At 39.7% G+C, this 27,594-nt stretch overlaps 1 protein-coding gene across 1 annotated transcript; it reads right to left on the reverse strand.

Annotated features, from left to right (window-relative positions):
• Positions 1 to 968: 968 nt before the first annotated feature.
• LOC143379914 (zinc finger protein 141-like) lies at positions 969 to 27,594 on the reverse strand. Its single transcript, XM_076832655.2, has 5 exons — positions 27,495 to 27,594; positions 12,942 to 13,068; positions 8,630 to 8,674; positions 5,188 to 6,841; positions 969 to 1,521 (listed from the first exon to the last, which is right to left on the reverse strand). The coding sequence occupies exons 1-4, from the start codon at positions 27,495 to 27,497 to the stop codon at positions 6,768 to 6,770; spliced, it is 249 nt and encodes an 82-aa protein (XP_076688770.1). The 5' UTR covers positions 27,498 to 27,594; the 3' UTR covers positions 969 to 1,521; positions 5,188 to 6,767.

A 27,594-nucleotide genomic window follows, 5' to 3' on the forward strand; every position in this document is an offset into this window, starting at 1 on the left:
GCTTTTCTCCAGTATGAATTATCTGGTGTTTTATAAGGCATGAATTATACCTAAAGGCTTTCACATATTCATTACATATGTAAGGCTTCTCTACAGCATGAATTCCCCGGTGTTGAGTAAGTCCTGTTCTTTGAGTAAAACCTTTACCACATTCTTCACATTTGTAGGGCTTCTCTCCAGGGTGAATTCTCTGGTTTTGAGTGAGGTGTTCTCTTTGAATAAAGCCTTTCCCACATTCTTCACATTTGTAGGGTTTTTCTCCAGTATGAATTATCTGGTGTTTGGTAAAAAGATGAATTATACCTAAAAGCTTTGCTACAGTCCTTACATTTGTAGGGCTTCTCTCCAGTATGAATTTCCTGGTGTTTAGTAAGGCCTGTTCTTTGAGTAAAACCTTTGCAACATTTTTCGCATTTGTAGAATTTCTCTACTGTATGAATCCTTTGATTTTGAGTTAGGATTGAAAAATTCTTAAGAAGATTTTCATATTCCTTACATTTGTAGGTTTTCTCACTGCTGTGCCATCTTAGGTATTTAGAAAGGAAGGAGTGATGTTTAAAGGATTTGCCACATTCGTCACATTTGTAGGGTTTCTCTCCACTATGAGTTCTGTGGTGCTTAACAGGGGGAGGTCCTCGATTAAAAGTTTTGCCACAATCTTTGAATTTGTAGTGTTGATCACTGCTATGGTACTTGTGGTGTTTAGAAAGGGGTGAGCAACTCCATGCTTGGACACATTCCTTAAATTTGGGGGACTCCCTTCCAGGATGAGCTCCACTGTATTGAGGAAGGCTAGCAGCTGAGTTAGCAGCTCTCTCACATTTCTCACATGTGCAAGGCGTCTTTTGGCCCTGAGTACTTGGATGGGTCATCAGCTTTGAGCACCAAAGACAGACATTCCCACATTTGTCATCTCTGTAAAAGTTCTGTGTACAATGAGCATACTGATGTTCTCTCATATTGGAACCAGAGCTGGAGTTCTTCTGTGTTTTGCTACATTTGTGATTGTTTTCTCCAATTAAGTGCACTGGTTGCTTAGAGTAGAGACCTGGCTGAAGGTCTTGCTTGTTTCATTATGTGTGTTACACACTTTCCAGTAATCTATATCTGAATTTTGATTAAGCAGTATGGAGTACATAGGGGCCTTCCCACAATCATTAAAAGTGTACATTTGAGCACAAGAAGAAATTTTTTGTTTATTGCAGTTTGTCAAGAAACATTCAAAATAATCCCTTTTATAAACTTGTCCTTCAGTTATAAGTTCAATGCTTTTCTGAGGCACTAAATGTTCTTGAGGTATGTTCATGGTAAAATTTTCATTATGCATAGTCAGTACTAATTTGTCTTGTACTGACAAGATGATTCCTGATTTCTGACCTTCACTCTTACCTACATAGTCTCCATTTTTTTGTTGTAAATAATTGAGGTCACAATTTCCATATCTTCTCTTTATCACTTTTTAAAATAAATGTTCTATGCCAGATTCTGGTGAAATTTCCTGAGTATGATGAGAGGTCATGGCTGAAATAAATGAAAATGACAATGATTTTACATTCTAGACTGGGAATTTACTTTGCAAATATAACATGAAATTATAGCAGTCAGGACATCAGCAGGGTGGCAGAATAGTACATCCAAGGCCATCAGTTCTCCATAAATATATGAGCTAAATAACAATGGACAGACAAAATTACTTTGTTAGAATTACCCAAACCATCTGAAAGTTCACAGTGTCCAAGAGGAATAGACCATTAGGAGAGTGATATAGCAGAGGAAATGAAAGTGTATTATATTGATCCACTACAGGCCTTTCTCCTCCAGAATAAATCCACCAACTCCCTTCTTTTCTCTAATTAGGAAAAGGGAAATGTAAAATATGAACATTTCTGGCTTTCTTGGGACTGTCTGAAGACCACTTTCTGTCTACTGTGGCAGAGTCCTTGATATAACAGATTTTTGGATGACAATTACAGATATACAAAACGGGGCAAAGAGCCTATGGTCTCTAAGGAGAAATATGGACAAATATTTTTAATGGTAAACACACACACACACACACACAGCCTATGTCAGTGTTACCTGAATGAAGTCAAAACACAGCAATCAAGAAAAATTACTTGCATTATAATTTTTATAACTTTGGTTACTTACTGATTCATTTCATTGCCAAATTTTATATATTTATGAAGTATTTCAGGGTATTTTAAAATATAAATATATGGTGAAATGACTAAATCCAGCTAATGAACAAATACATTATTTCATATAATTATCATTTTAGTGCTTAGAAAACATGGCATTTACCTATTAGCATTCATCAAGAATACAGTAAATTCCAGTGTAGTGGTACAAGCCCTGAAACCCCACAATGTGTGAGGCTGAGGCAGGAGGATCTCAAGCCAGCCTGAGCAACTTAGTGAGGCCAAAGTAACATAGTGAGACCCTGTATCAAAATAAAAAATAGTAAAAGGGCTCGGGATGTGGCTTAGTGGCTAAGTGCTTCTATGTTCAATACTTGGTATACCACACCAATAAAGAACATAATGCTCACCATGTGGTACAATAGAACTCTTGCTCTCCTTATGTCCTTTAAAATAATATTATGGAGGACTCTAGAATCCACCATTCATGGGTCCTTGCCTGGGCTTCTTCTCCTATGGTCAGGAGACTCAGACTTCTGTACTATACAGGGAGAGCTTCAGGTAGCATAAAGTCCAGAAAATGGCACAAGCCAAGCCTGCTTCTGCACCAGCAGCTTACTGGCCACACATGTTCCAGAGGAGAGGCTCCAGAGCCCCTAGCCTAATACTGTGGATGCCCAGCCTCCTCCAGGATCACCCTTAGTTATGCTCTTACAATTTGGGATCCTAAAACCAATACCCCATGGAGACCAAGGGGCAACTATATGCTTGTCACTGTAAAGTTTCAAAATACATGAAGCAAAAACTGGTAGAACTGAAAGGAGACATAAATAAGATGCAAAATTATAGCTGGAGATGTTAATCCTGCTCTCTTAATAATAATTAGAAGTGGAGACAAAAAAATCAATAACAATATAGGAAATGTGAACACTACCAAACATCATGACCTCTTTATTATCTCCAAATTCATTCCAACAAAAGCAGAAACACAGAGCTCATTAACCAAGACAAGCAACATTCTGGACATATAGCAAGACTTATGCTGGGAAGGACTGAAATCATACAAATCACAGTCTGACCACAAAGGAACTGCAAACAGATAAGGAAAGACAGCAGAAAAATCCCAAATATTTGAGAATAAAACAATATACACCAAAACATATCACCAGAGATCAGAGAAGAAATCACAGAAAAAATATTTTCAAGTGAACAAAAATGAAGACATCACATAATTTGTGAGACAAAGCTACAGCAGCTCTCTCTATAAGTACATTGTGCAATAAGTCTTCATTAGTGGAAGTTCAAATCAATGTTTAAAGCTTCTATCTTCAAACTCCAGGAAAAAAAACCCAGAAGGAATAAAATAATTAAGATAAAATAAATAAAAGGGAAAAAAATAACTATATATAAAATTAATAAAAGCTATCTGGGGCTGGGGCTGGGGCTGTAGCTCAGTGGTAGAGCACTTGCCTAGCACATGCGAGGCTCTGGGTTTAATCCTCAGCATCACATAAAAAAATAAATAAAAAGAAAGTGTCCTTCTATAACTAAAATCTTTTTTTTAATTAGCTGGGTCTTTGAAAGATCAATAAAATTGACATGATGCTAGTCAGCTAAAACAAGAAAAAACTAAAATCCACAAAGTATCTATATCAACTTTGAAAAAGAGGTCACCAATACAGACCAAATGTTAAAAAGATAGAGAAATATTACAAATGCCTTTATGTCCACAAATTCAACAACACAGATGAAATAAAGAAGAAATTCCTTGAAATAAAAATGTTCTCAGTAACTACATTCATAAAAGCCCCAACCAATGGTAGTTCTACCAAGTAATGATACAGATACAGATAAGATACTGTGTGAGCCCCTTTATATGAAATTCTGGAAACTGAACTATAGTGCAGAAAAGGGACTGTCAAGCGCCATAAGGAGAACCAACTGCAAAGAGCATAGAGGAAACAACTAGGGTGATGAAATGCTTCCTGTCATGACTGTAGCATATACATAACTGCATATATTCGTCAAAATTCAGATTGCACCCTCAAAACTGGTACAATACATTGTATGTAAACCATACCTCAACAAAAAAATGCATGTTACTAATCATACTATTAATGGTTTTTTTGCTGCTATTTGATAATTTATTACAGACTAGCCTATAATTTTATGTAACAATGGCACATACAATAATTAAAACCAGCAAAGATGCTTGTTTCTTGTTTCATGTATTGTCCAGTACAGCTGTGGACAATGCTGAGTCCTCAGGAAGTTCAGGAGGTTGCTATTGAGGAAATCCAAGAGGATCATGTCACCTCTGAGCAAGGGCCTAGGAAGTCCATCTCATACTATTAATATTTTAAATGCATGGTTTACTAAGCATTTTTTTACTTGTTCCTTAAATAATCCCCATAAACAGGGATACCAAACTTGAAAGCAAAATAACTATGCAAAGTCACACAGGAGAGTAAGCAGCAGAGCTGTCCCTCTAATCTAACTTTCCAACATGCAATACAAACAGACTCTAATGGGAAGACCTCATGACTTTCTGTTCCTATGCAGGCCAAGGGTTGCTTTTCTAGCTACTGTTGTTATTTGTGTGTCATAAAATCCACTTAGTGGATTTCATTTCCCTCCTTTTTAAAAAAAGTAATAAGAGGGGAGTGGATAAAATGCAACAGAAATAGGAAAATATCGGAGATCATTATGCTTGAAATATCAAATATTGCTTATAAAAACTGCGACACAGTTTGTAAGTTTCGGTGGATTAGGCTATCAAATAAAATGCTACCTCTTACTGTGGGTCTTAGTTAAAAAAAATTGAAAACCATTATTATAGGCAAAAAGAAGGCTAGCAGTGATTCTGGCTACCGTGGGATAAAGAGATGAAGATCCGTGGGAATACTGCCTGATGATGAACAAATGGGTGTGAGGAGTGAGGGAGAAAAAAGCAACTCAAAATAACTCCTAGGCTCCAAAAACACTCAGGGACACCTTGGTGGATAATACAGCATTGTTAATCTGCATCTGATTGCTTCCAACTTACTTTTTCAAACTGCTGTCCTCTTGCTCTCATTCCTCCCAACCTTGTGCCTCTGAGGAAAACCTTCTTCTCAATCCAGGTCTCCATGATGGATGGTAATAAACAAATCTGCACTTTATATACAGAGAATGCTCACTGCTCGGTCCACTAACTGCTAGAGATCCCAACAAGGTGGTAATTCTTCATTCCTGTAATAAGACTGTCCTCTAAAAATAACTCAAGAAAAAAAAATTTGAAATGAGACATAATTTAGGCCTTTAAAAAAAACAACTTGGAGAGATGGGCTTTTAACATCAACACTTCCCGTGATGTTCCAATTTAATATTTCTAAAATACTGTGATTCAAACCTGTTATACAGAACAATTATTTTATATGCCTCTCCTGAAGTTCTGCCAAAATGGCTATTCACATTTAAAAATTCTAAATAAAAAGCAAAAATGGAACATATATGTTATGGGGGTGGCCGACTTTAAAGAGAAAACATACTGCCGATACATATCAAAGCACCAGTAGCAAATGCTTCCCTGAAACCTAACACACCTTAAATAAAGAGTCCTCAAAATATCCAGCACCCTTTCCCTTCTCCTAGCTCCACATTGATCTATAGCACACATTCCCTGCAAGGCTCATTTGCAAATGTGCCACATGACCTTTCTGTCAATATATCAGAAATGTTTGTAAAATGGTGTAAAAAGGACCAGAACTGAGGGCAGCATTTCAATACACTTCAGCCTAAATGAACCTCATCAAATCCCTATGGGGATGGAAGAGGAAACTAGTCCTACTTTAAACTAGTTGAAGAGAATCAACTAATGAATTTGTAAAGGCTACAGAGCTAAGTAGTAGGGAAGTTCTGTCTCTCACCAAGACTCTTCTGATGCCAAATCCAATGCTCTTTCCACACTGCGTCAGTCAACAACAAGTGAGGAAGAAGGTACTCTCTGGTATCTCAGTCCAAGAGAGACACGCTTATTTTCAGACCTCTGTGACAAGGACACAGCTGCCAGAACTAGACTACCTTCTTGATTCTACCATGGCCTAAAGCCCTGGCCTACTCAGGAGACAAGTTAAAGACCAGATCAGGAAAGAACAGCAAGAGTGGGGAGAGAGCAGTTCAATCAGCAAATCCACATGAAGATGGCCAAGGAGGAATCCGGGAGAGGCAGGCATGTGTGCACCTAAGATAAAAGCAGGGGCAAGGAGGCAGTCACCAGCAGCAGGTGGTCCGAAAGACCAGGCAGGAGGACTTTCACAGCAAAAACTGAAAGGCTTACTAGTGCCAGATCACATGCTGGGTACCTGAAGTATCAACAACACAATTTCTCTGACTTCAAAGGTTTAGACTAGTGAGAAAGACAGATAAATGATGAAGTGCTAAAAATACCCACTAGGTGCCCAAAGTGCAGACCTTACCAAGGGCAGTGGCAAGGAGGAGGGTTGAAGTAAGCAGTGGTCACAGGGTGGAGGGAAATGTACCAGTCTCCACTGAGAAGGAACTCACTTGTTAATACAAAATAGAGCAGGAATGTTTCTGGAATGTCCTGTTGTAGTCACTCCATCACCATGCACTGTACGACTCCATTTATGTGAAATTTCCAAAACAGGCAAATGCACAGAGATGGGAAGTAGATGAGCAATTGTCTGGAGCTGAGTGAGCTGCAGGAAAATGAGTATGAGTTCATTTTAAGGGAATAGGCTTTCTTCTGAGGATGATAAAAATGCTCTACAATTGATTGTAGTGGTACAAATATACTAAGCACTAAATTAAATAGTTTAATGGGTGAATTAAATGCTACATGTATTATATCTCTATAAAGCTATGATAAATGCACCACTCCCTGGTTATATGCTCTCATAGAAGTTCAAACAAAACCTGCAATTGTTTTTATTATTGTCCCTAAGAAGCAGCATAGTAAGTGTAGGAGACTTGGAGCTACCTGGAACAAGACTTGAGCTATGGCTGCACCACTTGCAGCCATATTTAACTGTGGGGACAAGTGCATGGAGTACTGCATACATGGCAGACTGGTAAGGGTGCCTGAGGTGCAGGCCACTCCTCTGCTACGCGCCTGAGTGGCAGGCCTTACCCCTTAGGCACAGTCCTCTGTGTGAGGCCAGGTGTTGCTGTCCCGCTGCTTGCTCCACAGCCTGCTCTCAGCTGGTCTCTGCCAGGACAGATGGCAAGAAATTGCATTGGTGGCTGCCTGTAATCTGCTTAGCTACTGCCCGAGTATATTCACATGGTAACTGCATAATAAAATCAAACCTGCTTCCAGCCTGGTCTTTGGAGGTCTTAAATAGCAACTCCACAGCCACACTCTCCTCTACCCTGTTCCATGGACCTCCTCACTGGACGAGAGAAAGCCCATGCACTTAACCTACCCCAGCCTCAACATCCTCAGATGTGAAGACAACCTCTGCCTTGCAAGAAGATTTCAGGACTGCTTTAACCATTTGTATGGAATGCCAAACTGCGGACACTGCAGACCCTAGTGCTCAGGAGGATTCTGCCACTAAGCGAGGGTGAGACTGACTCAGGGGCTTCCACCCAGATGTTTCAGCTGCTTGCTTGCTGTTCCCGTTTTTCTCATCTTTACTCCCAAGTTGCTAGGATTACAGCTGTGCATAACACCCCTCCCAACTCTCTCAGACATTATTCTTAAGTAATTCTTCAAGTACACAATTGTTGCTTGGTTCTAGTAATGATTTTTGTTTGAATTTTATTCAGTTTTCTGTGTTCTGGTTTAGTTCACTAAACTAAACTTATTTCAAATGTTTATTTAGGTTCTTTGGGTAATTCATAACTCTTCTTTCTTAATGTTCAGTTCCTAGTGTTGCATTTTGTTCCATTGATTAGTCAAGTGTCCGTTTTTCTTGTGTCCTGTACTCTTTTAGATTTGTCCATATAAAAGCCAGACAATAGTAGATTAGTAGTCATTTTGAAAAACAATAGGACGTTAGTAAAGGCCTGAAAAACAGGAAGCACTGTGCCACATGCTTGAAATAGCAACTCCGCAGCCACAGTCTCCTCTGCACTGTTCTATGGACCTCCTCACTGGACGAGACAGTAGAGTCACAAGTTGAGGTCAGCCTCAGCAATATAGTGAGACTGTCAAAAATTGAAAATGAAAAGGATTGAGGCAAAAGGCCATGGAAAACAGCTGAGTTCAATCCCCAGTATCAATTGAAAAAAATCTAAGAAATTATAAATGAGCAAAAAAAAACAGAAGTCAAGATTAAAGAAGCTCAATTAGCTCCAAGTAGAAAAAAAAAAAAAAAAAGACTTAAAGTACAGTTTACTTCATTTTTCAATATTAACAAAGAGAGAACCAGTTTTGGTACCACAGACTGAATTCAGGGGCAGTCAACCACTGAGCCACATCCCCAGCCCAATTTTGTATTTCATTTAGAGACAGGATCTCACTGAGTTGCTTAGCACCTCACCATTTCTGACGCTGGCTTTGAACTCGCCATCCTGTGCCACCGAACCTGGATACAAAGAGAGAATCTTGAGAGCACCAAAAGAAAACTGTGCAACTGAGAAAAGAACTTGAATATAATTGTCAATTTCTTAGTAGAAGCCTTGCAATACAGAAAGGAACTAAGCAATAGTGTCAAAGGGTTCAAAGAATCAACTAAGAATACTGTAACCAGAAATACTAACCTTCAAAGGTGAGGAAACATAAAGATTTTAAATATATATAAATGCACCCAAACATAACTACTTGACCTGTCCTTCAAAAAATACTAAAGTAGATCCTCCATACTGAAAATTAAATAAATGTGCATAGCAACACAAGTCATGTGATAAGAAAAAGTAATATACCAATATAGATTTCAATTTACTGGAATGATGAGTTATAAAACACTTTTTCATTAAATTTAGAAGACAAAAACATAAAAATCACCATAAACCTCTTAAAGAGTATGTAATACAAAAATAACTGTGCCATCAATGACATACTTTTAAAAAGATATATATAGGGGCTGGGGATGTGGCTCAAGCGGTAGTGCGCTTGCCTGGCATGTGCGCGGCTCTGGGTTCGATCCTAAGCACCACATAGAAAAATAAAGATGTTGTGTCCACAGAAAACTAAAAAATAAATATTAAAAAATTCTCTCTCTCTTTAAAAAAGATATGTAAATATACTGAATTTTGTTTTAAAATTAAAATTAATTTCTTGCCAGTTTAAGATATATTCTAAGCTTAAAATTATTTTTAGAAAATACCAAAGTAAATGACAAAATACACATACAATGAATGAAAGCAAAAGAGGAATCAAAGAATAAAATGAGTGAACCACAAGTTAAAGTAATAAGAATAGAAAGTAAAAGAAATATAAGAAGAAAAGAAAACTTATACAAAATACAACTGTATGCAGTCTACTGGAAACTCTAAATCTAAGGAAGAAACATAAAGGCAAAAAAAAAAAAAGTAAGGATATTACATAAAAAAGTGACCAGAAGATGGGTGGCAAAAATTACCATAAGAATAACATTCTTTAAAAAATTATATGCATTACCATCTATTTTATCAAATTTTATTTTATTAGCAATAGAAACAAAAATGAAAAATAAATCAAAAAAGTAGAAGCAAATATAATTTGATTGGCAATGGAAACAGGATCAGGCATAGCTTATTTTCATCTTATATTTCCCTAATCTGTGAAATACTGGAAAATGCCATATAATCATAAAATGTAGGCTAAAAAATAAAAATATTATTAACTGATGTGAGGAAACCTATACTACAAGATAAAATTCACTCTATAAAATAAAATACAGAAAAGGAAAAAAAGGGAAATTCAACCAACAAATTTCTGAATAACCATGGATGTATTATTTTTACAAACACTTTGATATCACTACAATTTTCTCCTGTTTCTATACATCCAAAATGACCAGCCACTGTGAATCACTGACATTCACTATGGCAGAAGAAATTCCACAGAAAATCCATTGTAAGTATTTATAATTAGATCTGATACGAGAATTTCAATGAATAAACATAAGTGATATTAGAGAAACTTCTTTATGATACTGATATATTACAGTGGTTGCACCTAGAGGTCTCAAGAAATGTACACAGATTTCTGAGATGCCCCCAAATGATGGAAATGCTACCAGATCATGCTGACCCTCACAAGCAAAGGGGAGTACTTGGGCTATTAATTTCAATGTACTGAAACATCTTGCAGGAGAAGGAGGAGACTAAAGAAGAGGAAACCATGCTAAATATAGGGCAGTACTTGCTCTTTTAGGACAGCAAGAGAAATAACCTAAGCTTCTGGAAAACCACTTCTGTGGCATATCAACTTCTCCCCCAACTATTGAAAGTTTGGCTTCCTCCTTGACCTTTGGACCTCTCAACTGTGTCCTTGGCTTCATGAATTTCTATCCACCTAGATACATGGCTCAGGGCTCTCTCCTTTGCACCAGAGGAAGGTGTTCAAACACAGCTTAGAGACAATGCGTTTATTGGAAAATGAAATCTTGGGATTCTCCCTGTGACTACTGATGTTTCTATTCTGATGTGAGGAAAACTATATCTATTCTGGTAACATAAAAAAAAGAAATTGGATTTTGACATGTAGGTCACATCATTCCATATCACTGAATTACTGTAAGTACCACTAATATAAAGTGAAGGGTATATATCACCTCAAGAAAGGGAGAGGCTTAACTTAAAAGAATGGCATTAACAGTTTCTTCTGTTAGAAGATGGAAAAATATACCCTGTTCATGGATAGGCAGAACTAACATCATCAAAATGGCGATTTTACCAAAAGTTCTCTATAGGTTTAATGCAATGCCAATCAAAATCCCAATGGCATTTCTTGTAGAAATAGATAAAGCAATCATGAAATTCATATGGAAAAATAAAAGATCCAGAATAGCAAAAGCAATTCTAAGCAGGAAGAGTGAATCAGGCGGTATAGCGATACCAGACTTCAAACTATACTACAGAGCAATAGTAACAAAAACAGCATGGTACTGGTACCAAAACAGGCGGATGGACCAATGGTACAGAATAGAGGACACAGAGACCAATCCACGAAATTACAACTATCTTATTTTTGACAAAGGGGCTAAAAGCATGCAATGGATGAAGGATAGCATCTTCAACAAATGGTGCTGGGAAAACTAGAAATCCATATGCAACAAAATGAAACTGAATCCCTTTCTTTAGCCATGCACAAAAGTTAACTCAAAATGAATCAAGGAGCTTGATATCAAATCAGAGACATGGCATCTGATAGAAGAAAAAGTTGGCTCTGATCTACATACTGTGGGGTCGGGCTCCAAATTCTTTAATAGGACACCCATAGCACAAGAGTTAAAAACTAGAATCAACAAATGGGACTTACTCAAACTAAAAATTTTTTTCTCAGCAAGAGAAACAATAAGAGAGGTAAATAGGGAGCCTACATCCTGGGAACAAATTTTTACCCCTCACACTTCAGGTAGAGCCCTAATATCCAGAGTATACAAAGAACTCAAAAAAATTAAACAATAAGAAAACAAATAACCCAATCAATAAATGGGCCAAGGACCTGAACAGACACTTCTCAGAGGAGGACATTCAATCAATCAACAAGTACATGAAAAAATGCTCACCATCTCTAGCAGTCAGAGAAATGCAAATCAAAACCACCCTAAGATACCATCTCACTCCAGTAAGATTGGCAGCCATTATGAAGTCAAACAACAACAAGTGCTGGCGAGGATGTGGGGAAAAGAGTACACTTGTACATTGCTGGTGGGACTGCAAATTGGTGCAGCCAATTTGGAAAGCAGTATGGAGATTCCTTGGAAAGCTGGGAATGGAACCACCATTTGACCCAGCTATTCCCCTTCTCAGACTATTCCCTAAAGACCTTAAAAGAGCGTACTATAGGGATACTGCTACATCGATGTTCATAGCAGCACAATTCACAATAGCTAGACTGTGGAACCAACCTAGATGCCCTTCAATAGATGAATTGATTTAAAAAATGTGGCATTTATACACAATGGAGTATTACTCAGCACTAAAAAATGGCAAAATCATGGCATTTGCCGGGAAATGGATGGCACTAGAACAAATTATGCTAAGTGAAGCTAGTCAATCCCTAAAAAAAAAATGCCAAATGTCTTCTTTGATATAAGGAGAGCAACTAAGAACAGAGCAGGGAGGAAGAGCATGAGAAGAAGATTAACATTAAACAAGGACGAGAGGTGGGAGGGAAAGGGAGAGAGAAGGGAAATTGCATGGAAATGGAAGGAGACCCTCATAGTTATACAAAATTACATATAAGAGGAAGTGAGGGGAAAGGGGAAAAAACAAGAGAGAGAAATGAATTACAGTAGATGGGGTAGAGAGAAAAGATTGGAGGGGAGGGGAGCGAAGGGGGGATAGTAGAGGATAGGAAGGGCAATAGAATACAACAGACACTAGTATGGCAGTATGTAAAAACATGGATGTGTAACCGATGTGATTCTGCAATCTGTATATGGGGAAAAAATGGGAGTTCATAACCCACATGAATCAAATGTATGAAATATGATATGTCAAGAGCTATGTAATGTTTTGAACAACTAATAAAAAAACAATTTCTTCTCAGTAACAAAAGCCGCCCAAGCTTTTTTCTTGAAAGCAAGAATCTGAAATTCATTCATGAAGAGCAGAAGCTCCCAAAGATATTCTGCAGGGGAAGGAAATTACATAGTTAGCAATTCTGATTAATTAGGAATTCTGGAGGGAGGCTCTGCTCACCCAGGATGACCAGGTTTTTGTAGGTCTCTAGCATCACATCTCTGTATAAATTCCGCTGAGCAGGCTCCAGGCATTCCCATTCCTCTTGAGAGAAATCAATGGCCACGTCCCTGAATGTCAACAGTTCCTGAAATAAGAATAGGTCAATTAACAGCACATTGACCATTTGATCATTCACAGAGCTTGAAAGCCTACTGAAGATGAAATGAGAGTTAGTAGAACTGCTCTGAAGTAAGTCACTTTAATTATTCAAGAAAATACTTTGTAACACAGTGACATTCTCTATTATCTAACTCAGAGGTAAGAGTGTCACATGTCCAAAAAAAGTGTATAGATCCACTTTTATGAAATAATATGTAAAATTAAGGCATCAACATAAGAATATATATTTTAATTGTGATTTTTTATTTAAGATAAAATGTCAATTTTTTCAGAGGAGAAAGTTATAGTGAGTAAGAAGGATGATTCTAAAATTTTTAAATGCACAACCATGAATCAGAGATTTACTAAACTGTGACCTGGTTTTCTGGATATGTAGCAGTGATTCCAATCTAGGGATCCTACTGGCAGTGGTCCAAGAGAAACTCTTGAACAGCAATGAGATAGTCCACCATAGGGAAAAAAACACTGATGAATTTGAGTTCAATTTTTAAGGTATTTATGCACTTTTATTAAAACAGCAACTAAACAACAATCCTTTTTGACCATTTCAAAATACATACTTCTCACTCTAAGAGCTTTGCTGTGCCCCTCCCCTGACTCAGGCAATGGCAAGGCCCTACTGAGGTGGATGGTGCAAGGTGTCCATCCTCTGGAGGAGCGCAGTATGTTTCTGGGAATGGGCTGGTTTGTTTTTGTATTCCTTTAATAAGTATAGTTGCGACTTCTCATATGACCATTAAGTATGAAGGAAAAAACATGACTTTCCCAATTAATTCAACTACTTCTAAAGAATAAATCTGTTTGCTCTAAATGCAATGATTCAGCTGTGGGACGTAAATTGTTAATGTTTAATGAAAAACCCCCTGTAGGAAAAACAGTCAAGGAAGTTTTTGAGAAATTAAATTAAAATCTAGAGAAGAAGAATTAATGTTAAGAAGACAGATTAGTGCTTAGTACTGGGCAACTTGTTCTTGCTCCTGTGCACAATAGTTTGTGCTCTTACTCTTGTTTGATTAAAATTAGTAGCCTCTCTTTTCAAGTTCACCACTTGCCATAACCGTGGCACCAGTTCTAGTCAGTAAGTCAAGAAAGAATAGTCAAGGTATAGGCCAATAGTCTGGGACATTTCTAAATATTATTAAAAGCTAACTAAGCAGAAACAGCTCAAAGCAAAACGCGAACTGAAAGTAAAAATGCTTGCTTATGCATAAGCCAAGATACATTCTTATCTAATTGTAGCTATGTAATATTTTGTTTCTTTTAATAATGATTCCTGTTTTGTAACTACAAAGTACTGTGAGTCTGCCAAAATGAAAAGTATATATGATTAACTTCACAAGTAAAGATCGGGATTCAGCACCTTCACTTTTGTGTGTTATTTCTCCACCCCCTTTCACCGACTCCTCACCATCCATTTGTCTCCTGAGATCCCCTGTTGGAGCTGGACTCCAACAGAGCTTTTCATATCTTAGTGCAGAAAATCAAAAGAAAGTGACAGCAGTAGTGGTCTTCATATTTTATGACATTTTGTCAACACCCAGTAAATGGTAGAGGCGATTTTTACCCAAGTTTTTGACATGTAATTCAGGGGTGGGGAAAGGGTGCATTAAAGTCAAGATAAAATTTGCATGTTAGATCAATTTTCAGAGCAAGGCAGTGATTATAAATGAGAAGACTAATGGGAACATATTAAGAATATACAAGATGAAATTGATCAAATGATATTTGTGTTTTATGTATTCACACATAGAAATGTCAACTTTATACATCGAAACAGTAGACAGTTTTTCATGCAAATGAGTCATATATTCCATTTGTAAAACACATATATCAATTTGGGCTGGATGCTATTTTAGAAGACACTATTGTGATTCACACATTTAAGGACAGCGAATAAAATAAGAGCCACAGTTACTTCGGCTTTTACAGTCCTGATTTTTTCCCTGTTATTCCAAATTTATTTTGAGGTACACTTTATAATTTTAAGACTCTTGGAAAGATGTGATGCTTGTTTCTTTCACGGAAAATGCAAGGAGGTTATGAGGTTATGTCTGTGAGCTGCAGATGGGATGAACTGAAAGCCTCCAGGGCTTGGTCAGCTTCAGGAGCTCCAGGGGTAAAGGCAATGTCCAGGAGTAAATTTGGCAAACCAAAGGCAGAGGCTGCATTCCCCAAAGCAAGCACAAAGAAAAACCACTAAGAAAGAAGCGTTTCTATATCAAATAGGAATGTTTATGTAGATTACTTAGAAAATCCTACCAAGATGCCTAAAGACAAGGAGAAAAAAAAATAGCATTATAGGGAAAATCTGGCAGACAGCATTTACACCAAGCAAGTAAATTTACAACAGCTGTAATAGAACAAGTTGTCAAAGTGTCAATCAACATGAAAGGACATATAATCAGTGCTGTGATAACACTGGCCAAATCAAAACCAAATGACATAATAGGGTGTTTCAGTAGAATTTCCTTAGCGTTCTAGAGATTAAGTCTCTTCTAATCATTATGTTCTTTCAGGACAAAGTTCTTAGGGGCAACAGATGTGCATCTTATTGACTCTTGTGTATTTATAGGTGATGGAGCATCCAGGTGAAAGTCAACAAAGCATAGGTCACTTCTTCAACAACATCCAATGACCCCAAAACATCTCCAATGGGACTCCAGGATACCAAGACATTCCAATGTCCATTTATCACAAAGAAAATCTTTTCAATCCTACAGGTCACGTAGGGCTGGCCTGGTTAGATGAAAGTGTAAACAGAGAAGGCTTCTGAGATAGGGAAGATACACATGCACACGTGTTTAAAGAGTTCAATTTTATGGTTGTGAGAAGAAAAGGAAGCAAAGTGCTCACATGTTAAGCATGAACCTGAATGGCTGAGAAGTAAAGATCTGCATGTTCCAATAGAAGGCAGTGGGAGGAAAATTCAAAGCTGCCAGTGACATGCGCCACACACCTGGAAACCACCTCCACCTCCTCCTCCTCTAGGCTTTCTTCTAGGAGTGAGTGTGGGCAATTCAAACCCATTCCTGGAAAACACGGGTCTCAAGAAGCAAAAGGACCTTCTATTGTAGGCTCAAGATTAATTGAGCAAAAACCTCTCTGCTTCCCAATTTCATTCATTTAGTTTTAAATGAGAAAGGACCCATAACTTATTGGGTAAAAGTATTCTCATTCAGTAGGATTTTGTTTTGTAGTAGGGACTGGATTCAGGATCTGTTTGCAGAATTACCTCTGAACAACATCCATAGCCCTTTTTACTTTTTATTTTGAGACATGGTCTCCCCAAGCTGCCAAGACTGATCTCAAACTTTCAATCCTCCTGCACTAGCCTCCTGAGTAGCTGGCATCCCAGGCACGCACCACCCACCATGCTTGGCCAAACTCAGTGTTTATGTCCACAGGAGGCAACAAATGTGTAAAGTACTTACATTCATACCTCAAGAGGAAAAGCAAAAGCATTCATCTTTTTAAAAAAAATAAAAGTAATATTTGGTTGTTATCACCATGATAATAAATCATTTGCTAAAACATATATCATGTGAATAATTCTAGGATTTGCCAAAACTTAAAACACATGATTTAGCATTAAGCTTCAATACCCAGATGATAAGATGTATGACTTATTGACTGTCACAGGCTTTCATGGATGAGGAGATGATGACTTGGTAAATCTGAAATTTGCCTAGGCAGCTATCACTCAATTTTTAAAAACTGCATTTTTCTGCAGCCATAATGGAAGATAGATTTTCCCTGTTTATTGTTTCTGGTAGAATTTCCAAAGCTAAGCCCTGGAATTCCACTTGAAATCACCCATCAAAATATAGAGCACATGAGAATCCCATAGAGAACATTCCTGAGAAGAAGAAAGGCAAATAAAATATTTAAATAAAGTAACATAACTCTGACTTCCTTTTCTAAAATTTAACTGTATCCTGTAACTTTGGATATATTTTCTTATGTTTGAAGCTTTACTAGTAAAACATATTTTACAGTTAGGGAAAAGCTGAAGCTGAAGTAAATAAAGAAATCTTTTTAAGGTGACAAGCCCAGGAAGAGCAGAGCTGACTGTAAAACAGACAGGTCAGACCCAACGTTAGAGTCAAGGCATCCTGACACCTTGGACCTTCTCCCACCCCATTCTTACTGAAGTACAGTGTGGATTTTTGTAAACCTTGAAAGGTGTGGGTTTTCCTTGAACTTTTGGATATCCTCCTTTTATTCACAACTCAGAGAAAATGCAGAGAGGAGAATGAATTCTTATTTCTCCCTTGACACCATGATTCAATTTTTAGGTCACCAAAAATCTTCATGAAATGGAGGTTATAAGAAAAATATTCGTCTTCTAAGGGGTTATAAATGTCAGTGAAATGGAAAAAAAGGAGACACCTTTAAGCCCCAGGACAACCATTATTACCCCAAGTCTCCACCCCAATCCTCAGTCTGTCCTCTAGGAAGAGATGACCAGGAGGCTGATAGTCCTCAGACATTCTATGAGAAATACCCCTGTGGGTACCAAGTGTCATCCCAGGCAGTTCTGAAATCCAGCACCAGGGAAAAAATAGGACACTGGAAGAGGACATTCCAACTAGTAAGTTTTCTGTTGTAGTGAGCATTTCATTTCTGGGAACTAAATAGCTAAAAGTCACAACCTAGAAGTAGAAACATTTACTTTAGCTCACAGTTTCTGAGGACTCAGACCATGGTAGTCTCATTCCAAAACAGAAAGATCATAGAGTAAGAATCATTGTTTTCCTTGGTTATGTTACTTTTGAGTTTTCTGTAACTTATTGTTATCATTACTATTCCATAAGGATTATGTTAAAAGTATTTTTTTTCCTTTTTTAACCATTTATTTGCCTGTGTCTCTTGAACACTGCTGTGCTGCCGTCCAGGGCTTTGTTCTACCCAAGTGGTTCCCCCTCATTGCTCTACTTCGTGGATCTTGTATTGTTTCAAGTTTATGTTTGGATTATATTGATGATGTCATTTTTACTTGGGGCTCAAACCTGCAGTATTTCATCTTCCTGGGAATCCAGTTACAAGCCCCAGGATATTATCTATAGTTCTTATCAATTTCCTATAAGTTGAGGAACCCTAGTACTCCCTAATATGTTGAATAATTTGACATAACTACTCAGAATAAAGGAAAACACTGACTATGCATACCAGCTTCTCATAACTCAGGAAGTTAACACAGAAAAGATGGACAGAGTATGGAATGTGGCAGAAAAAGATGCAGCAGGCAGGTAATCCTAGGGAAGAGCTGAGTGAAAATATGGTCCCATCCTTAGTGTTCTTCTATAGCAGTTTACTAAAGAGTCACCCTTCCCAAGCCGGGCATGGTGGCACATACCTGAAATCCCAGCAGGTTGGGAGGCTGAGGCAGCAGGATCAAATCCAGGCTTAGCAAATTAGCAAGGCCCTAAGCAGCTCAGTGAAACCCTGACTCTATAAATAAAATATGTTTTAAAAGCCAGGGGTGTGGCTCAGTGTTTAAGCACAACTGGGCTCAATCCCTGGTATCCAAAGGGGAAAAAAAAAAGAAAAAAGAAAAAAGTCACCCTTCCCATTATGACTTTGATGGTCCTCCTGAACTAACTATAACAATCCAAACATTCATAAACACTGAACTGAACAGTTTGCTTTTAGTGGCCCACACAAAATATTTGCTAACTAAAAATTGGCCTAAATTTTCCTCCTGCCTAAAGCCTCATGGAGTCTGACGCACCTCAGCCTCAGCCAACACATACACTTTTCCTGTCCCCTCCTAAGTACATGTGGGCTGCATGGTAAAGGATTCTTTGATCTTACCTCTGATTTTTTTTTTCATGGTCCTGGAGACTGAACCCAGAGGTACTTCACAACTTAGCTATATCCCCAGTTCTTTCTGTAGTTTTGATCTTTCCTGGTTTCACTAAGTTGCCCAGGCTGACCTTAAACTTGTGACCTTCTTGCCTCTGTCTGAATCTCTGGGATTACTGGCATCCATCATGATGCCCAGCTGGATCTGAATTTTCTATTCTTCATCAATCCCACCCATTCCCATCTGCCAGGTGTTCTATTTGCTTCTCCCTAGAAATGTAACAGGGTCCACTTCATGCTTTGAACATACTCCTTGCTGCTCTACCACTGTGGCTTATCTTAAAACTGACTTGTTTTATCCTTTACCTTTCCCTCTATGCCTCCCTAACCATGGGGAAAATTAGATTAACTTCTTCCTATATTAAGTCAGGACTTAAGTCATGTTACATGTCCTTCAGCTCATGCACCACAGGAACCAAGAAATCCAGACATTAGAGCTTGCACAAGAAGTTTTTAGAAAGAGCTCTCTTGAGGCTACAAGGGAATTATGACTCTGGACAGGGCACAGCTGGAGGGTAGTTTTTGAGTCACCATTTTAAAGGCCCTCTGTTCACTAGCAATTAGAATCACAGCCTCTGAAACAGGAGTTCCCTGTGTTTCTCTTTTGGTAGCCAAGCAATAAAACTTAATTTTCCTTTTTCTCAACACCATGTTATTATTATTAGATCACTACTGGGGTCAAGGATCAAACTTTCAGGATCAAATTTGGTCACCAGGTAGAAAACTGAGAGTGCCCTGCTCCAGCCCTTTTGGGCAGGTCTGGCACTCTGAGCAACCCCACTTCCACACTGAGGAGCAAGCTGGCTGATGAGCTCACTGACAGCTGAGCTCACTGACAGCTGAGCTCACTGACAGCTGAGCCTGGAGAATTAGCAGACAGGTGAGTTGCCTTGGGTTGTCCTGGAGGAGCTGTTCCAGTAAGTAAAGGGAGAGTCTGAGAGGGCCTTCCCAGCAGCTGCCAAAGCCCCTTGGCTTCCGGGGCCTCTTGCTCTCCCTGAATGGTGTGAAAAAGGAAAAGGAAAAAGGAAACTGAATGCAGTGAAGTCATGCCAACATGGACATCTGGAAAGTTCCTCCTGTGTGCACATTGAGACCCTTGATTCCCCACATCAGGTCCTCTACAAGGGAGCATCAGGTACCTCTGTCTGGACATCTGTAGCACCATCGCTGTCAGAGTTGTGCTTACATGGTAGTAGGGGACTTAAGAGGTGTTTCCCCAACTGGTCTGTTTTAAAGGAGCTCTTCTGTTGGCCCTGGTTTGAGGGATTCACTCTGGTAGTCTGTGGGTTTTTTATTAAATGTTGCTGGCCCCTTAACACGTGGGCAATCCTACATTTATCTCTTGGGAACAATCCTGGCTAACAGGTCCTTAAATAGATATGTCTAAGGAAAAGCTGATGTTTTACTCTATCAATCCACTGAATCACTTCTTGTCAGCCTTTAGCTCACAACTTCAAAGTCAGGCACAGAGTTTCACAATTAAGGTTTGATGCACTTAAAAACTCCTCAGAATGGTAGTAGTCAACAAGATAGTTCTGGGGTCTCAGGGGCTCATGTCCATATCCACCAAATCTTCCATGGGGTGGTAGCACACACTTAGGTGGAAGAGAGGGCAAACAGAAAATAGGCTGCTGCCCTAGAGAAGAGACGTGCCAGGGACTCACTTTCTGAATTGTTATATAATCTTGCTACTGGAATTGGTCTGTCAGAGGTAGGTGAGTGGAAGAAATCCTACCTGGGCAGGTATCCACACAGTTGCATAAGGAGTCCGACTGGCCTGAGATGAAGTTCATGATGTAAAAAGACAAAGTTCATGGTGTGCAAGGATAGCAAGGCACCAGAAAACAGAAGTGTGCCCAGCACTGTTTCTCAGCCCAGTCCCAGGCAGCTTCAGAAGATCCCACTGTGGGTCAGGAAAACCAGCCTTATTTATGTCAGAAGAAAATCCCAGAAAAGCTGCTGGGGTTTAGAAAAGTAAATGTCTTCTACCTCTTTTGCCCAAGCTGGGGAAAGAGACATAAAAGGACAATGGCAATGGGTGTTAGAACCACTAGATTATGACTTGGGGACAGGGATGATCTCCTGTTTAAGATTTACAGGACACTCCATTTGCTCAAGGGACACTCAGCACAGAGGCAGAGCAATTGTTCCTAAGACAGTATCCCATCAGCCTAAATGTACAGGAAGATGGAAGGGATAAATAACTGCAGAAAGGAAAAGCAGCTGTGGATGAAAGCAGATGGCTACAATAGAGAGAGATCTACAACCTCATGGGCTCTGGACAAAAGAAGAACCAGCTAAGTTCTAGCAAAAAGGCCAAAGGCCAGGGCTCCCCAGGCTGCACCTCAGCCATACCACAAGCACAGGGCCCAGTACCATGTGGCAATAAATCAAAACCAGCCTGCTGGCCTCAGAGCCAAGGTCCAACCTCCCAGGCACTGTCACCTGAGGCCAGAGCAGCTGAGGAGAGGCAAGGCCTCCAGTGCAAGCTCCCCACCTTGTGTCTTGAATCCCTGAGCTATTTACCCCTGTACGCAGGCACCTAATTCTTGAACCCTAAAGAATCTCTGTATGGGGCTGGGGCTGTAGCTCAGTGGGAAAGTGCTTGCCTCACACTGGGTTTGATCCTCAGCACCACACAAAAATAAATAAAGATATTGTGTGTCCATAAACAACTAACATTATTTTTTTTAAAAAATCACTTATAATCCCAGTGATTTGGGAGGATGGTGGAGAAGGATTGCACATTTGAGGCCAGCCTCAGTAATTTAGCAAGGCCCTAAGGAACTTAGCAAGGCTCTGAACAACTCATGAGACCCTGTCTGAGAATAAAACAATAAAAAGGGCTGGGAATGTGGCTCAGTGGTTAAAGGACCCCCGGTTCAATCCCTGGTTAAATAAATAAATAAATAACAACAACAACAACAAAAATGTCTCTGTGCTTAATGTGACCTTCACTGGACAAAGTAGCCTGGACATTGAGAAAAAAAATGTAGTGGGTGGAGGGGGCAAACTGACCTAAACCACCCACAGCTAACTGACATTGTCTTTAAGGTAAGGCCTGCAAAGAACAGAAACTAAAGCCACCTCATGTTGTGTTGGCAGCCTCCACAAAGAGGTCATCAAGGGAGCTTAAAGACAGCATGAGAAGGGCCTGCCTCCATGGAAAACATGCCCACACTGAGAACAGGCCCAGCAGGACCCCTGGGTACAACTGACAGTGGGGACTCACCTGAAGTTGATGACATTGTGATAATGATAACAGGGACCAGTCAGTCTCAACCAGACCCTGTGCTCCAACCCCTAGAATGCCACCAGGGAAATGAAGACAAAGGCAGAGATTTGTACATGCCAGGTTGTCCAACGCAGCTCCTGGATGAGATCTGCTCAAATTGTAATAAGTACTCAAATTGTAATGGGCCTGGCCATATTGGCAATGACCAAATGGATTCCATTTTACCCTGAGACTCGATGTCATGTATGAAATGCTTCTCCCATGGGAACACCCCACTTCTGTGCCCATCAATTGTTGCTTAGCATAACACGTTTGGCAACACAAAATGGCAATTCTTATACAATGTGAAATTGTTCTCTTTTTGGTTTCCATTGGGGAGGAGGGGGCAATGTACCCTAACCACATAGAATGTTAATGTTTGTGTAGACATTAGTAACCATTTTTAACTTGTACTCAGAATGACCTATTTCCCCTTGTGCTTATGATTTTAGATCTCATGACTTTTATTTATTATCTTAAGTCATAGCAACAGCCACTTAAGATTAATATACTGACATACTTTACTTGTGGTTTAAAAGGTTTGCTCTAACTTCTGGAAGAGTCAGAGAATGTAGGCTTGCAGTCTGCCTTCTGCCCCACCAGCTGGTGAATCCGGACTGCCAGTTGGTGAATAAACGTCTTACGACCTGCTTCAAGACTGACCCAGTGATTTACTGCAATTTCACCATAAAAAGATAACCTTCTCATCCAAAAAAAAAAAAAAAAAGCCATAACTCCACTTGCAAGTGACACCAGAACATGTCCTGATCCAGTCTCCATTGCCATCCAGGAAAGGAGACAGACTGCTGGGCTGAAGGTCAGCTAAAATGAGAGTAAGTCTGTGAGGGCCAAAGGGACACTGAGGAGGTGAACAATGTCATCACAAACACAATACTGTTTAAGGAGGTCACCTGCCCAGGAAGAAACAGTACTCCCTTAAGAGAAGTGCTGATAAGGATCCAGCCTCTTGTGGACAAATTCTTAAAACAGGCATGGAATTGGCTTTGTCAAATACCTTGTAGTACTCCAGCCCTGCTTGATTAAAACAAACAACAACAACAATACTTCACACTAATGCACACCAATTTTTTCAAAGGGCCTAAGAACTAAAACTAACATTACTTGGGATATTCAGCCCACAGGACCTAATTCATACACCCTGCTAATTGCAATGCCAGGTAACTATGGCTGGTTCAAAACAATACAGTGAAAAGATGAATTCTTTTGTATCCCCCTCAAAAGGAATTCCTAATTACAGTTTGCTTTTGATTGAGAGAACTTCAATACAATTAACATATCCAGTATCACCAGAGTGTCTTACCTCAGGGATTTAAAATCTCTTCTATTTTGTTGAATGAGTGTCTAACAAAAGTGTTAGCTGTTAGGGTTAAGGCTGGATAAAGGACTCCTTTGGAAATGTGTGTGTTATGGGCCAGTATATACATGCCTTCACCAGACAAACTCCATTTTACCCTGAGACTCCATTTCATATAGGAAATGCTTCTCCCATGAGAAAACTCTGCCTCTGCGAACGTGATTCAGCTTAGCACACCCTGCTTAGAAACACACAGCCTTAGAAAATGTTTCTTTTAGGGCTGGGGTTTGGTTCAGCAGTAGAGCGCTTGCCTCACACATATGAGACCCTGGGTTCCATCCTCAGCACCACATAAAAATAAATAAGTGAAATAAAGGTATTGTGTCCAACTACAATTAAAAAATAAAAATTTTTTTTAAAAAAGAAAATGTTTCTTTTCTTCTTTTACAATGTAAAATTGCTCTCCTTTTGGGGGGGCAATGTACCTGAGTGTACCAGGTCATTCTGACCTACTCCCTATGGTTTTGACTTACAGTTTCTTGCTATAAGAGTGCACACTACCTCTGCAATATGACAAAGGTTGCAGAAGTGACTTGCCTTCTGCAATTCTGACTCACCAACAAATAAAGTCCCATGTCCTACTTCAAGACTGACCAAGTGATTTATTTCTAACATGCCACAAAATATGGATGACCTGCTTAGAGCCAACCACAACCAAGAACACCTCCTCTGAAATATTACTGCTGCACTAAACAAGCTCACCTCATGTGGAAATGAGGTGTCCACTACTAAGGCTCAGTTTTGTAAAAAAGTCACCTGTCTGAAATATTAAATTAGCAAATGAACCTGAGTTTGATGTCAGATTGGAAGCAGGCTATATTATGAAGTCAGGAACAAGAGACAGGTTATTCCTGAGAATGTCATGGTTCTGCCATATTTGGGTCCCTAATTTTAAATAAATAGCTAAATGTCTGTATGAAGAACAAAAAGGAACAGAAATTAAACATGATTGTACACCAGAAAGACAAGGCTGCCTTTGGGAGGTTAAAACAAAGCCTCATGACAGGAGGCCCCTGCCCTGGGCCTGCCTGACCCAAAAAGGTGTTAAGACTCTATATGAATGAGAAGCAAGGTACAGTCCTAGGAGTTGTCACATAGAGACTGAAGACATTGTGACCAGTAGCATGAAAGCTATTTAAAACCTAAATATAGAACTACTGGGTACACAGTCAAAGGAACTGGAATCCCTCTGTTAATAAAAGACTTCATACTCATCTTCACTTGGCAGTATACACAGTAGCCAAGGTAAGGAAATAAGTGTCTTTTGGATAAAGGGTGCACCAGGAGATTCCTCCCACCTGCAGGACACTCAGCTACTCCTGAGAGACTACACCCCTAAATTCAGACAGCTTTCTAATAGGTTAAGACCCAGGTACTGATGTTCATGGGACACTCCAAGAGAACTTAGGCCAGCTGTGGGATCCTCGCATCAAGCAATTCTGAAACATGGGATCAGGAAAATATCAGAGGGGATAATGAGAATCCAGTGTCATAAAGTCTACATAGGGGAAAGTCATTTTGACAAGGTTAGGACAGACACACACAAGTTTACACCATGTGAGATTGTCTTCAGGGATTAAACCCAGGGATTTAAACCCAGGGGCACTCAACCCCTGAGCCACATCCCCAACTTTTTTTTTTTTTTTTTGTATTTTATTTAGACACAGGGTCTCACTGAGTTGCTTAGGGCCTTGCTAAGTTGCTGAGGTTGATGGATCTCAGGATGCTCCTGCCTCAGCCTCCTGAGCCACTGGAATTACAAACTGTTGTAACAAACTCAGGGCCACTGAGCCCAGCACCACATGAGTTTCAAACAGATTTACACGAATGTTGTATTTCACATGGGAACATGTTCATTAAGAGAAATGTGTAGGATTTATGAGAAACTAAAATATACAGTAGTCCATAAAAGACTCAATTATAAGGCTGGGGCTGGGGCTCAGTGATAATGCAACTAAATGGCATGTGTGAGGCACTGGGTTCGATTGCCAGTACCACATATAAATAAAATAAAGGTCTATCAACAACTGAAAAAAAAGTATTTTAAAGAAAGGCTCAATTACACACCCCAATGTGCAGATGACAAAAGTCATCATTACAAGAATAACCATTTCCCCCAAATTAATCTATAATATTATCTCATCAAAACTGCTATGTTCATATATAAATATATCACAATGAATTTCACCTCTTTGTTTATCTATAAAGCAGTAGTTTAAAACTATAAATAAATAGAAGGAAGACCAGGAGAGGAGGGGGAATGGGAAGCTAGGAGGAAAGGGAAAGGGGAAATACTACTGAAATGAAGCAAATTATACTCATGCTTGTATGATTATGTCTAATGAATCCCAACACGATATATATCTATAATGTACTAATAAAAATTCAGAATTATTTATTTTTTATATTTATTTTTTAGTTTTAGGACACAATATCTTTATTTTATTTTTACGTGGTGCTGAGAATCAAACCCAGTGCCTCACACATGCTAGGTGAGCACACTACCACTTGTTCCACAACCCCAGCCCCAGAATGCTTTATTTTTAATGGAATAAGGAACCAAGAATTAGTTTATAAAATTTATCCACAAGGTTTAATATATGTTAACTTAGCCAAGAAACCTTTTAATTATAAGAGCAAAAGAAGTAGCTATCATTACTAGGCAGTGTATATTATGAAACTATAATATTACCATAATGATCAAAGAATCAGAGTATAAACAAACTATGCAGATGAATATATATATATATGATTAAACGCAGGGGCGATTAACCACTGAGCCACATCTCCAGCCTTTTTTTTTTTTTTGTATTTCATTTAAAGATACGGTCTCACTGAGTTGCTTAGGGCCTCGCTAAGTTTCTGAGGCTGACTTTGAATTCCCAATCCTCCAGTCTCAGCCTCCCGGGCCGCTGGGATTATAGGTATGCACCACCCCACCACACCTGGCTGAAATTTGTATTCTTAAGTTCAATAGAATCGTCTGTATAAATTCGACCATACGTAGGCCAGTCTCAGCAACTTAGCTACACCCTGTCTCAAAATAAAAAACAAAAAGTACTCATGTAGCCCCAAAACAACCACTAGCAAAATTAAGCTTCTCTTCTTGTCAGCAAGATTGTTACAAAGAATGTCAGCAGTATTTTTCCTCCAGAGCGCTCACTGTGGGTTGAGCTTGCTCTTTCTTGTAAAAGCCAAGTTTGCAGACAGATGTCAGAGACTTCTCAGGGAGTTGCTGAACAGAAGCTTCGCTTTTGTTTCCCTTGGTAACAACCTGTGTCACCTTCAAATATGGGACAAGGAGTAGCTGCCCTGTAACCACACACTGACTATAAATCTCAGAGAAGTTCCCTACCAGGGTCACCGCATTACTCCCTCTGGAGGCTGCAACTTAAGTAAACCTGCTGCCCGCGAATTCCTCAGGTGCCGCCCCCTCCGCCCTACATCAGAACCAGGGATGGAGCTCCTGTAAAGCACCCTGCGGAAGGAAGGTTGGGAAGGAGGGAGAAAAAGCAAGACAGCCAGCTAGCTTAGGAGGACGGCAGCAGCGAGGCCCCGGAGCCACGGCTCCTCTCCTGCAGGAAAATCCCACGTGGAGAGACTTCCCAGACCGCTGTCCACCTGTCAATCACCACCCACCTGGGAAGACCGGGCTGCTGGCGCTCTAGGGCCATCTGAGGGGTGCAGCAGGCTGGGCAGGAGCTCCGCTGCCGACACGCTCCCCACCTGGCTGGCCAGGGGGACTGAGGGGACGCTGCCAGGAGGAGGGCTCAGGCCGCGGACCCCAGAGTCCCCAGCAGCTCCTGGCCCCACCGCAGCCAGTCCCGCGGTTCCAGCGACCTCCTTCCCCGGGCTCAAGAGGCCCCGCCACACTCACCATTTCCTGCGCTCGGGAGCCAGGCGGCCACCAGGGATCTTCAGCACCCACAGGGCAAAGCCAGCCAGACCCCAGGGCTGGCGACGGAAGCCGGAATCGC

Source organism: Callospermophilus lateralis, chromosome 14 (genome assembly GCF_048772815.1).
Source record: "Callospermophilus lateralis isolate mCalLat2 chromosome 14, mCalLat2.hap1, whole genome shotgun sequence".
In the NCBI taxonomy this organism is placed as follows: domain Eukaryota; kingdom Metazoa; phylum Chordata; class Mammalia; order Rodentia; family Sciuridae; genus Callospermophilus; species Callospermophilus lateralis.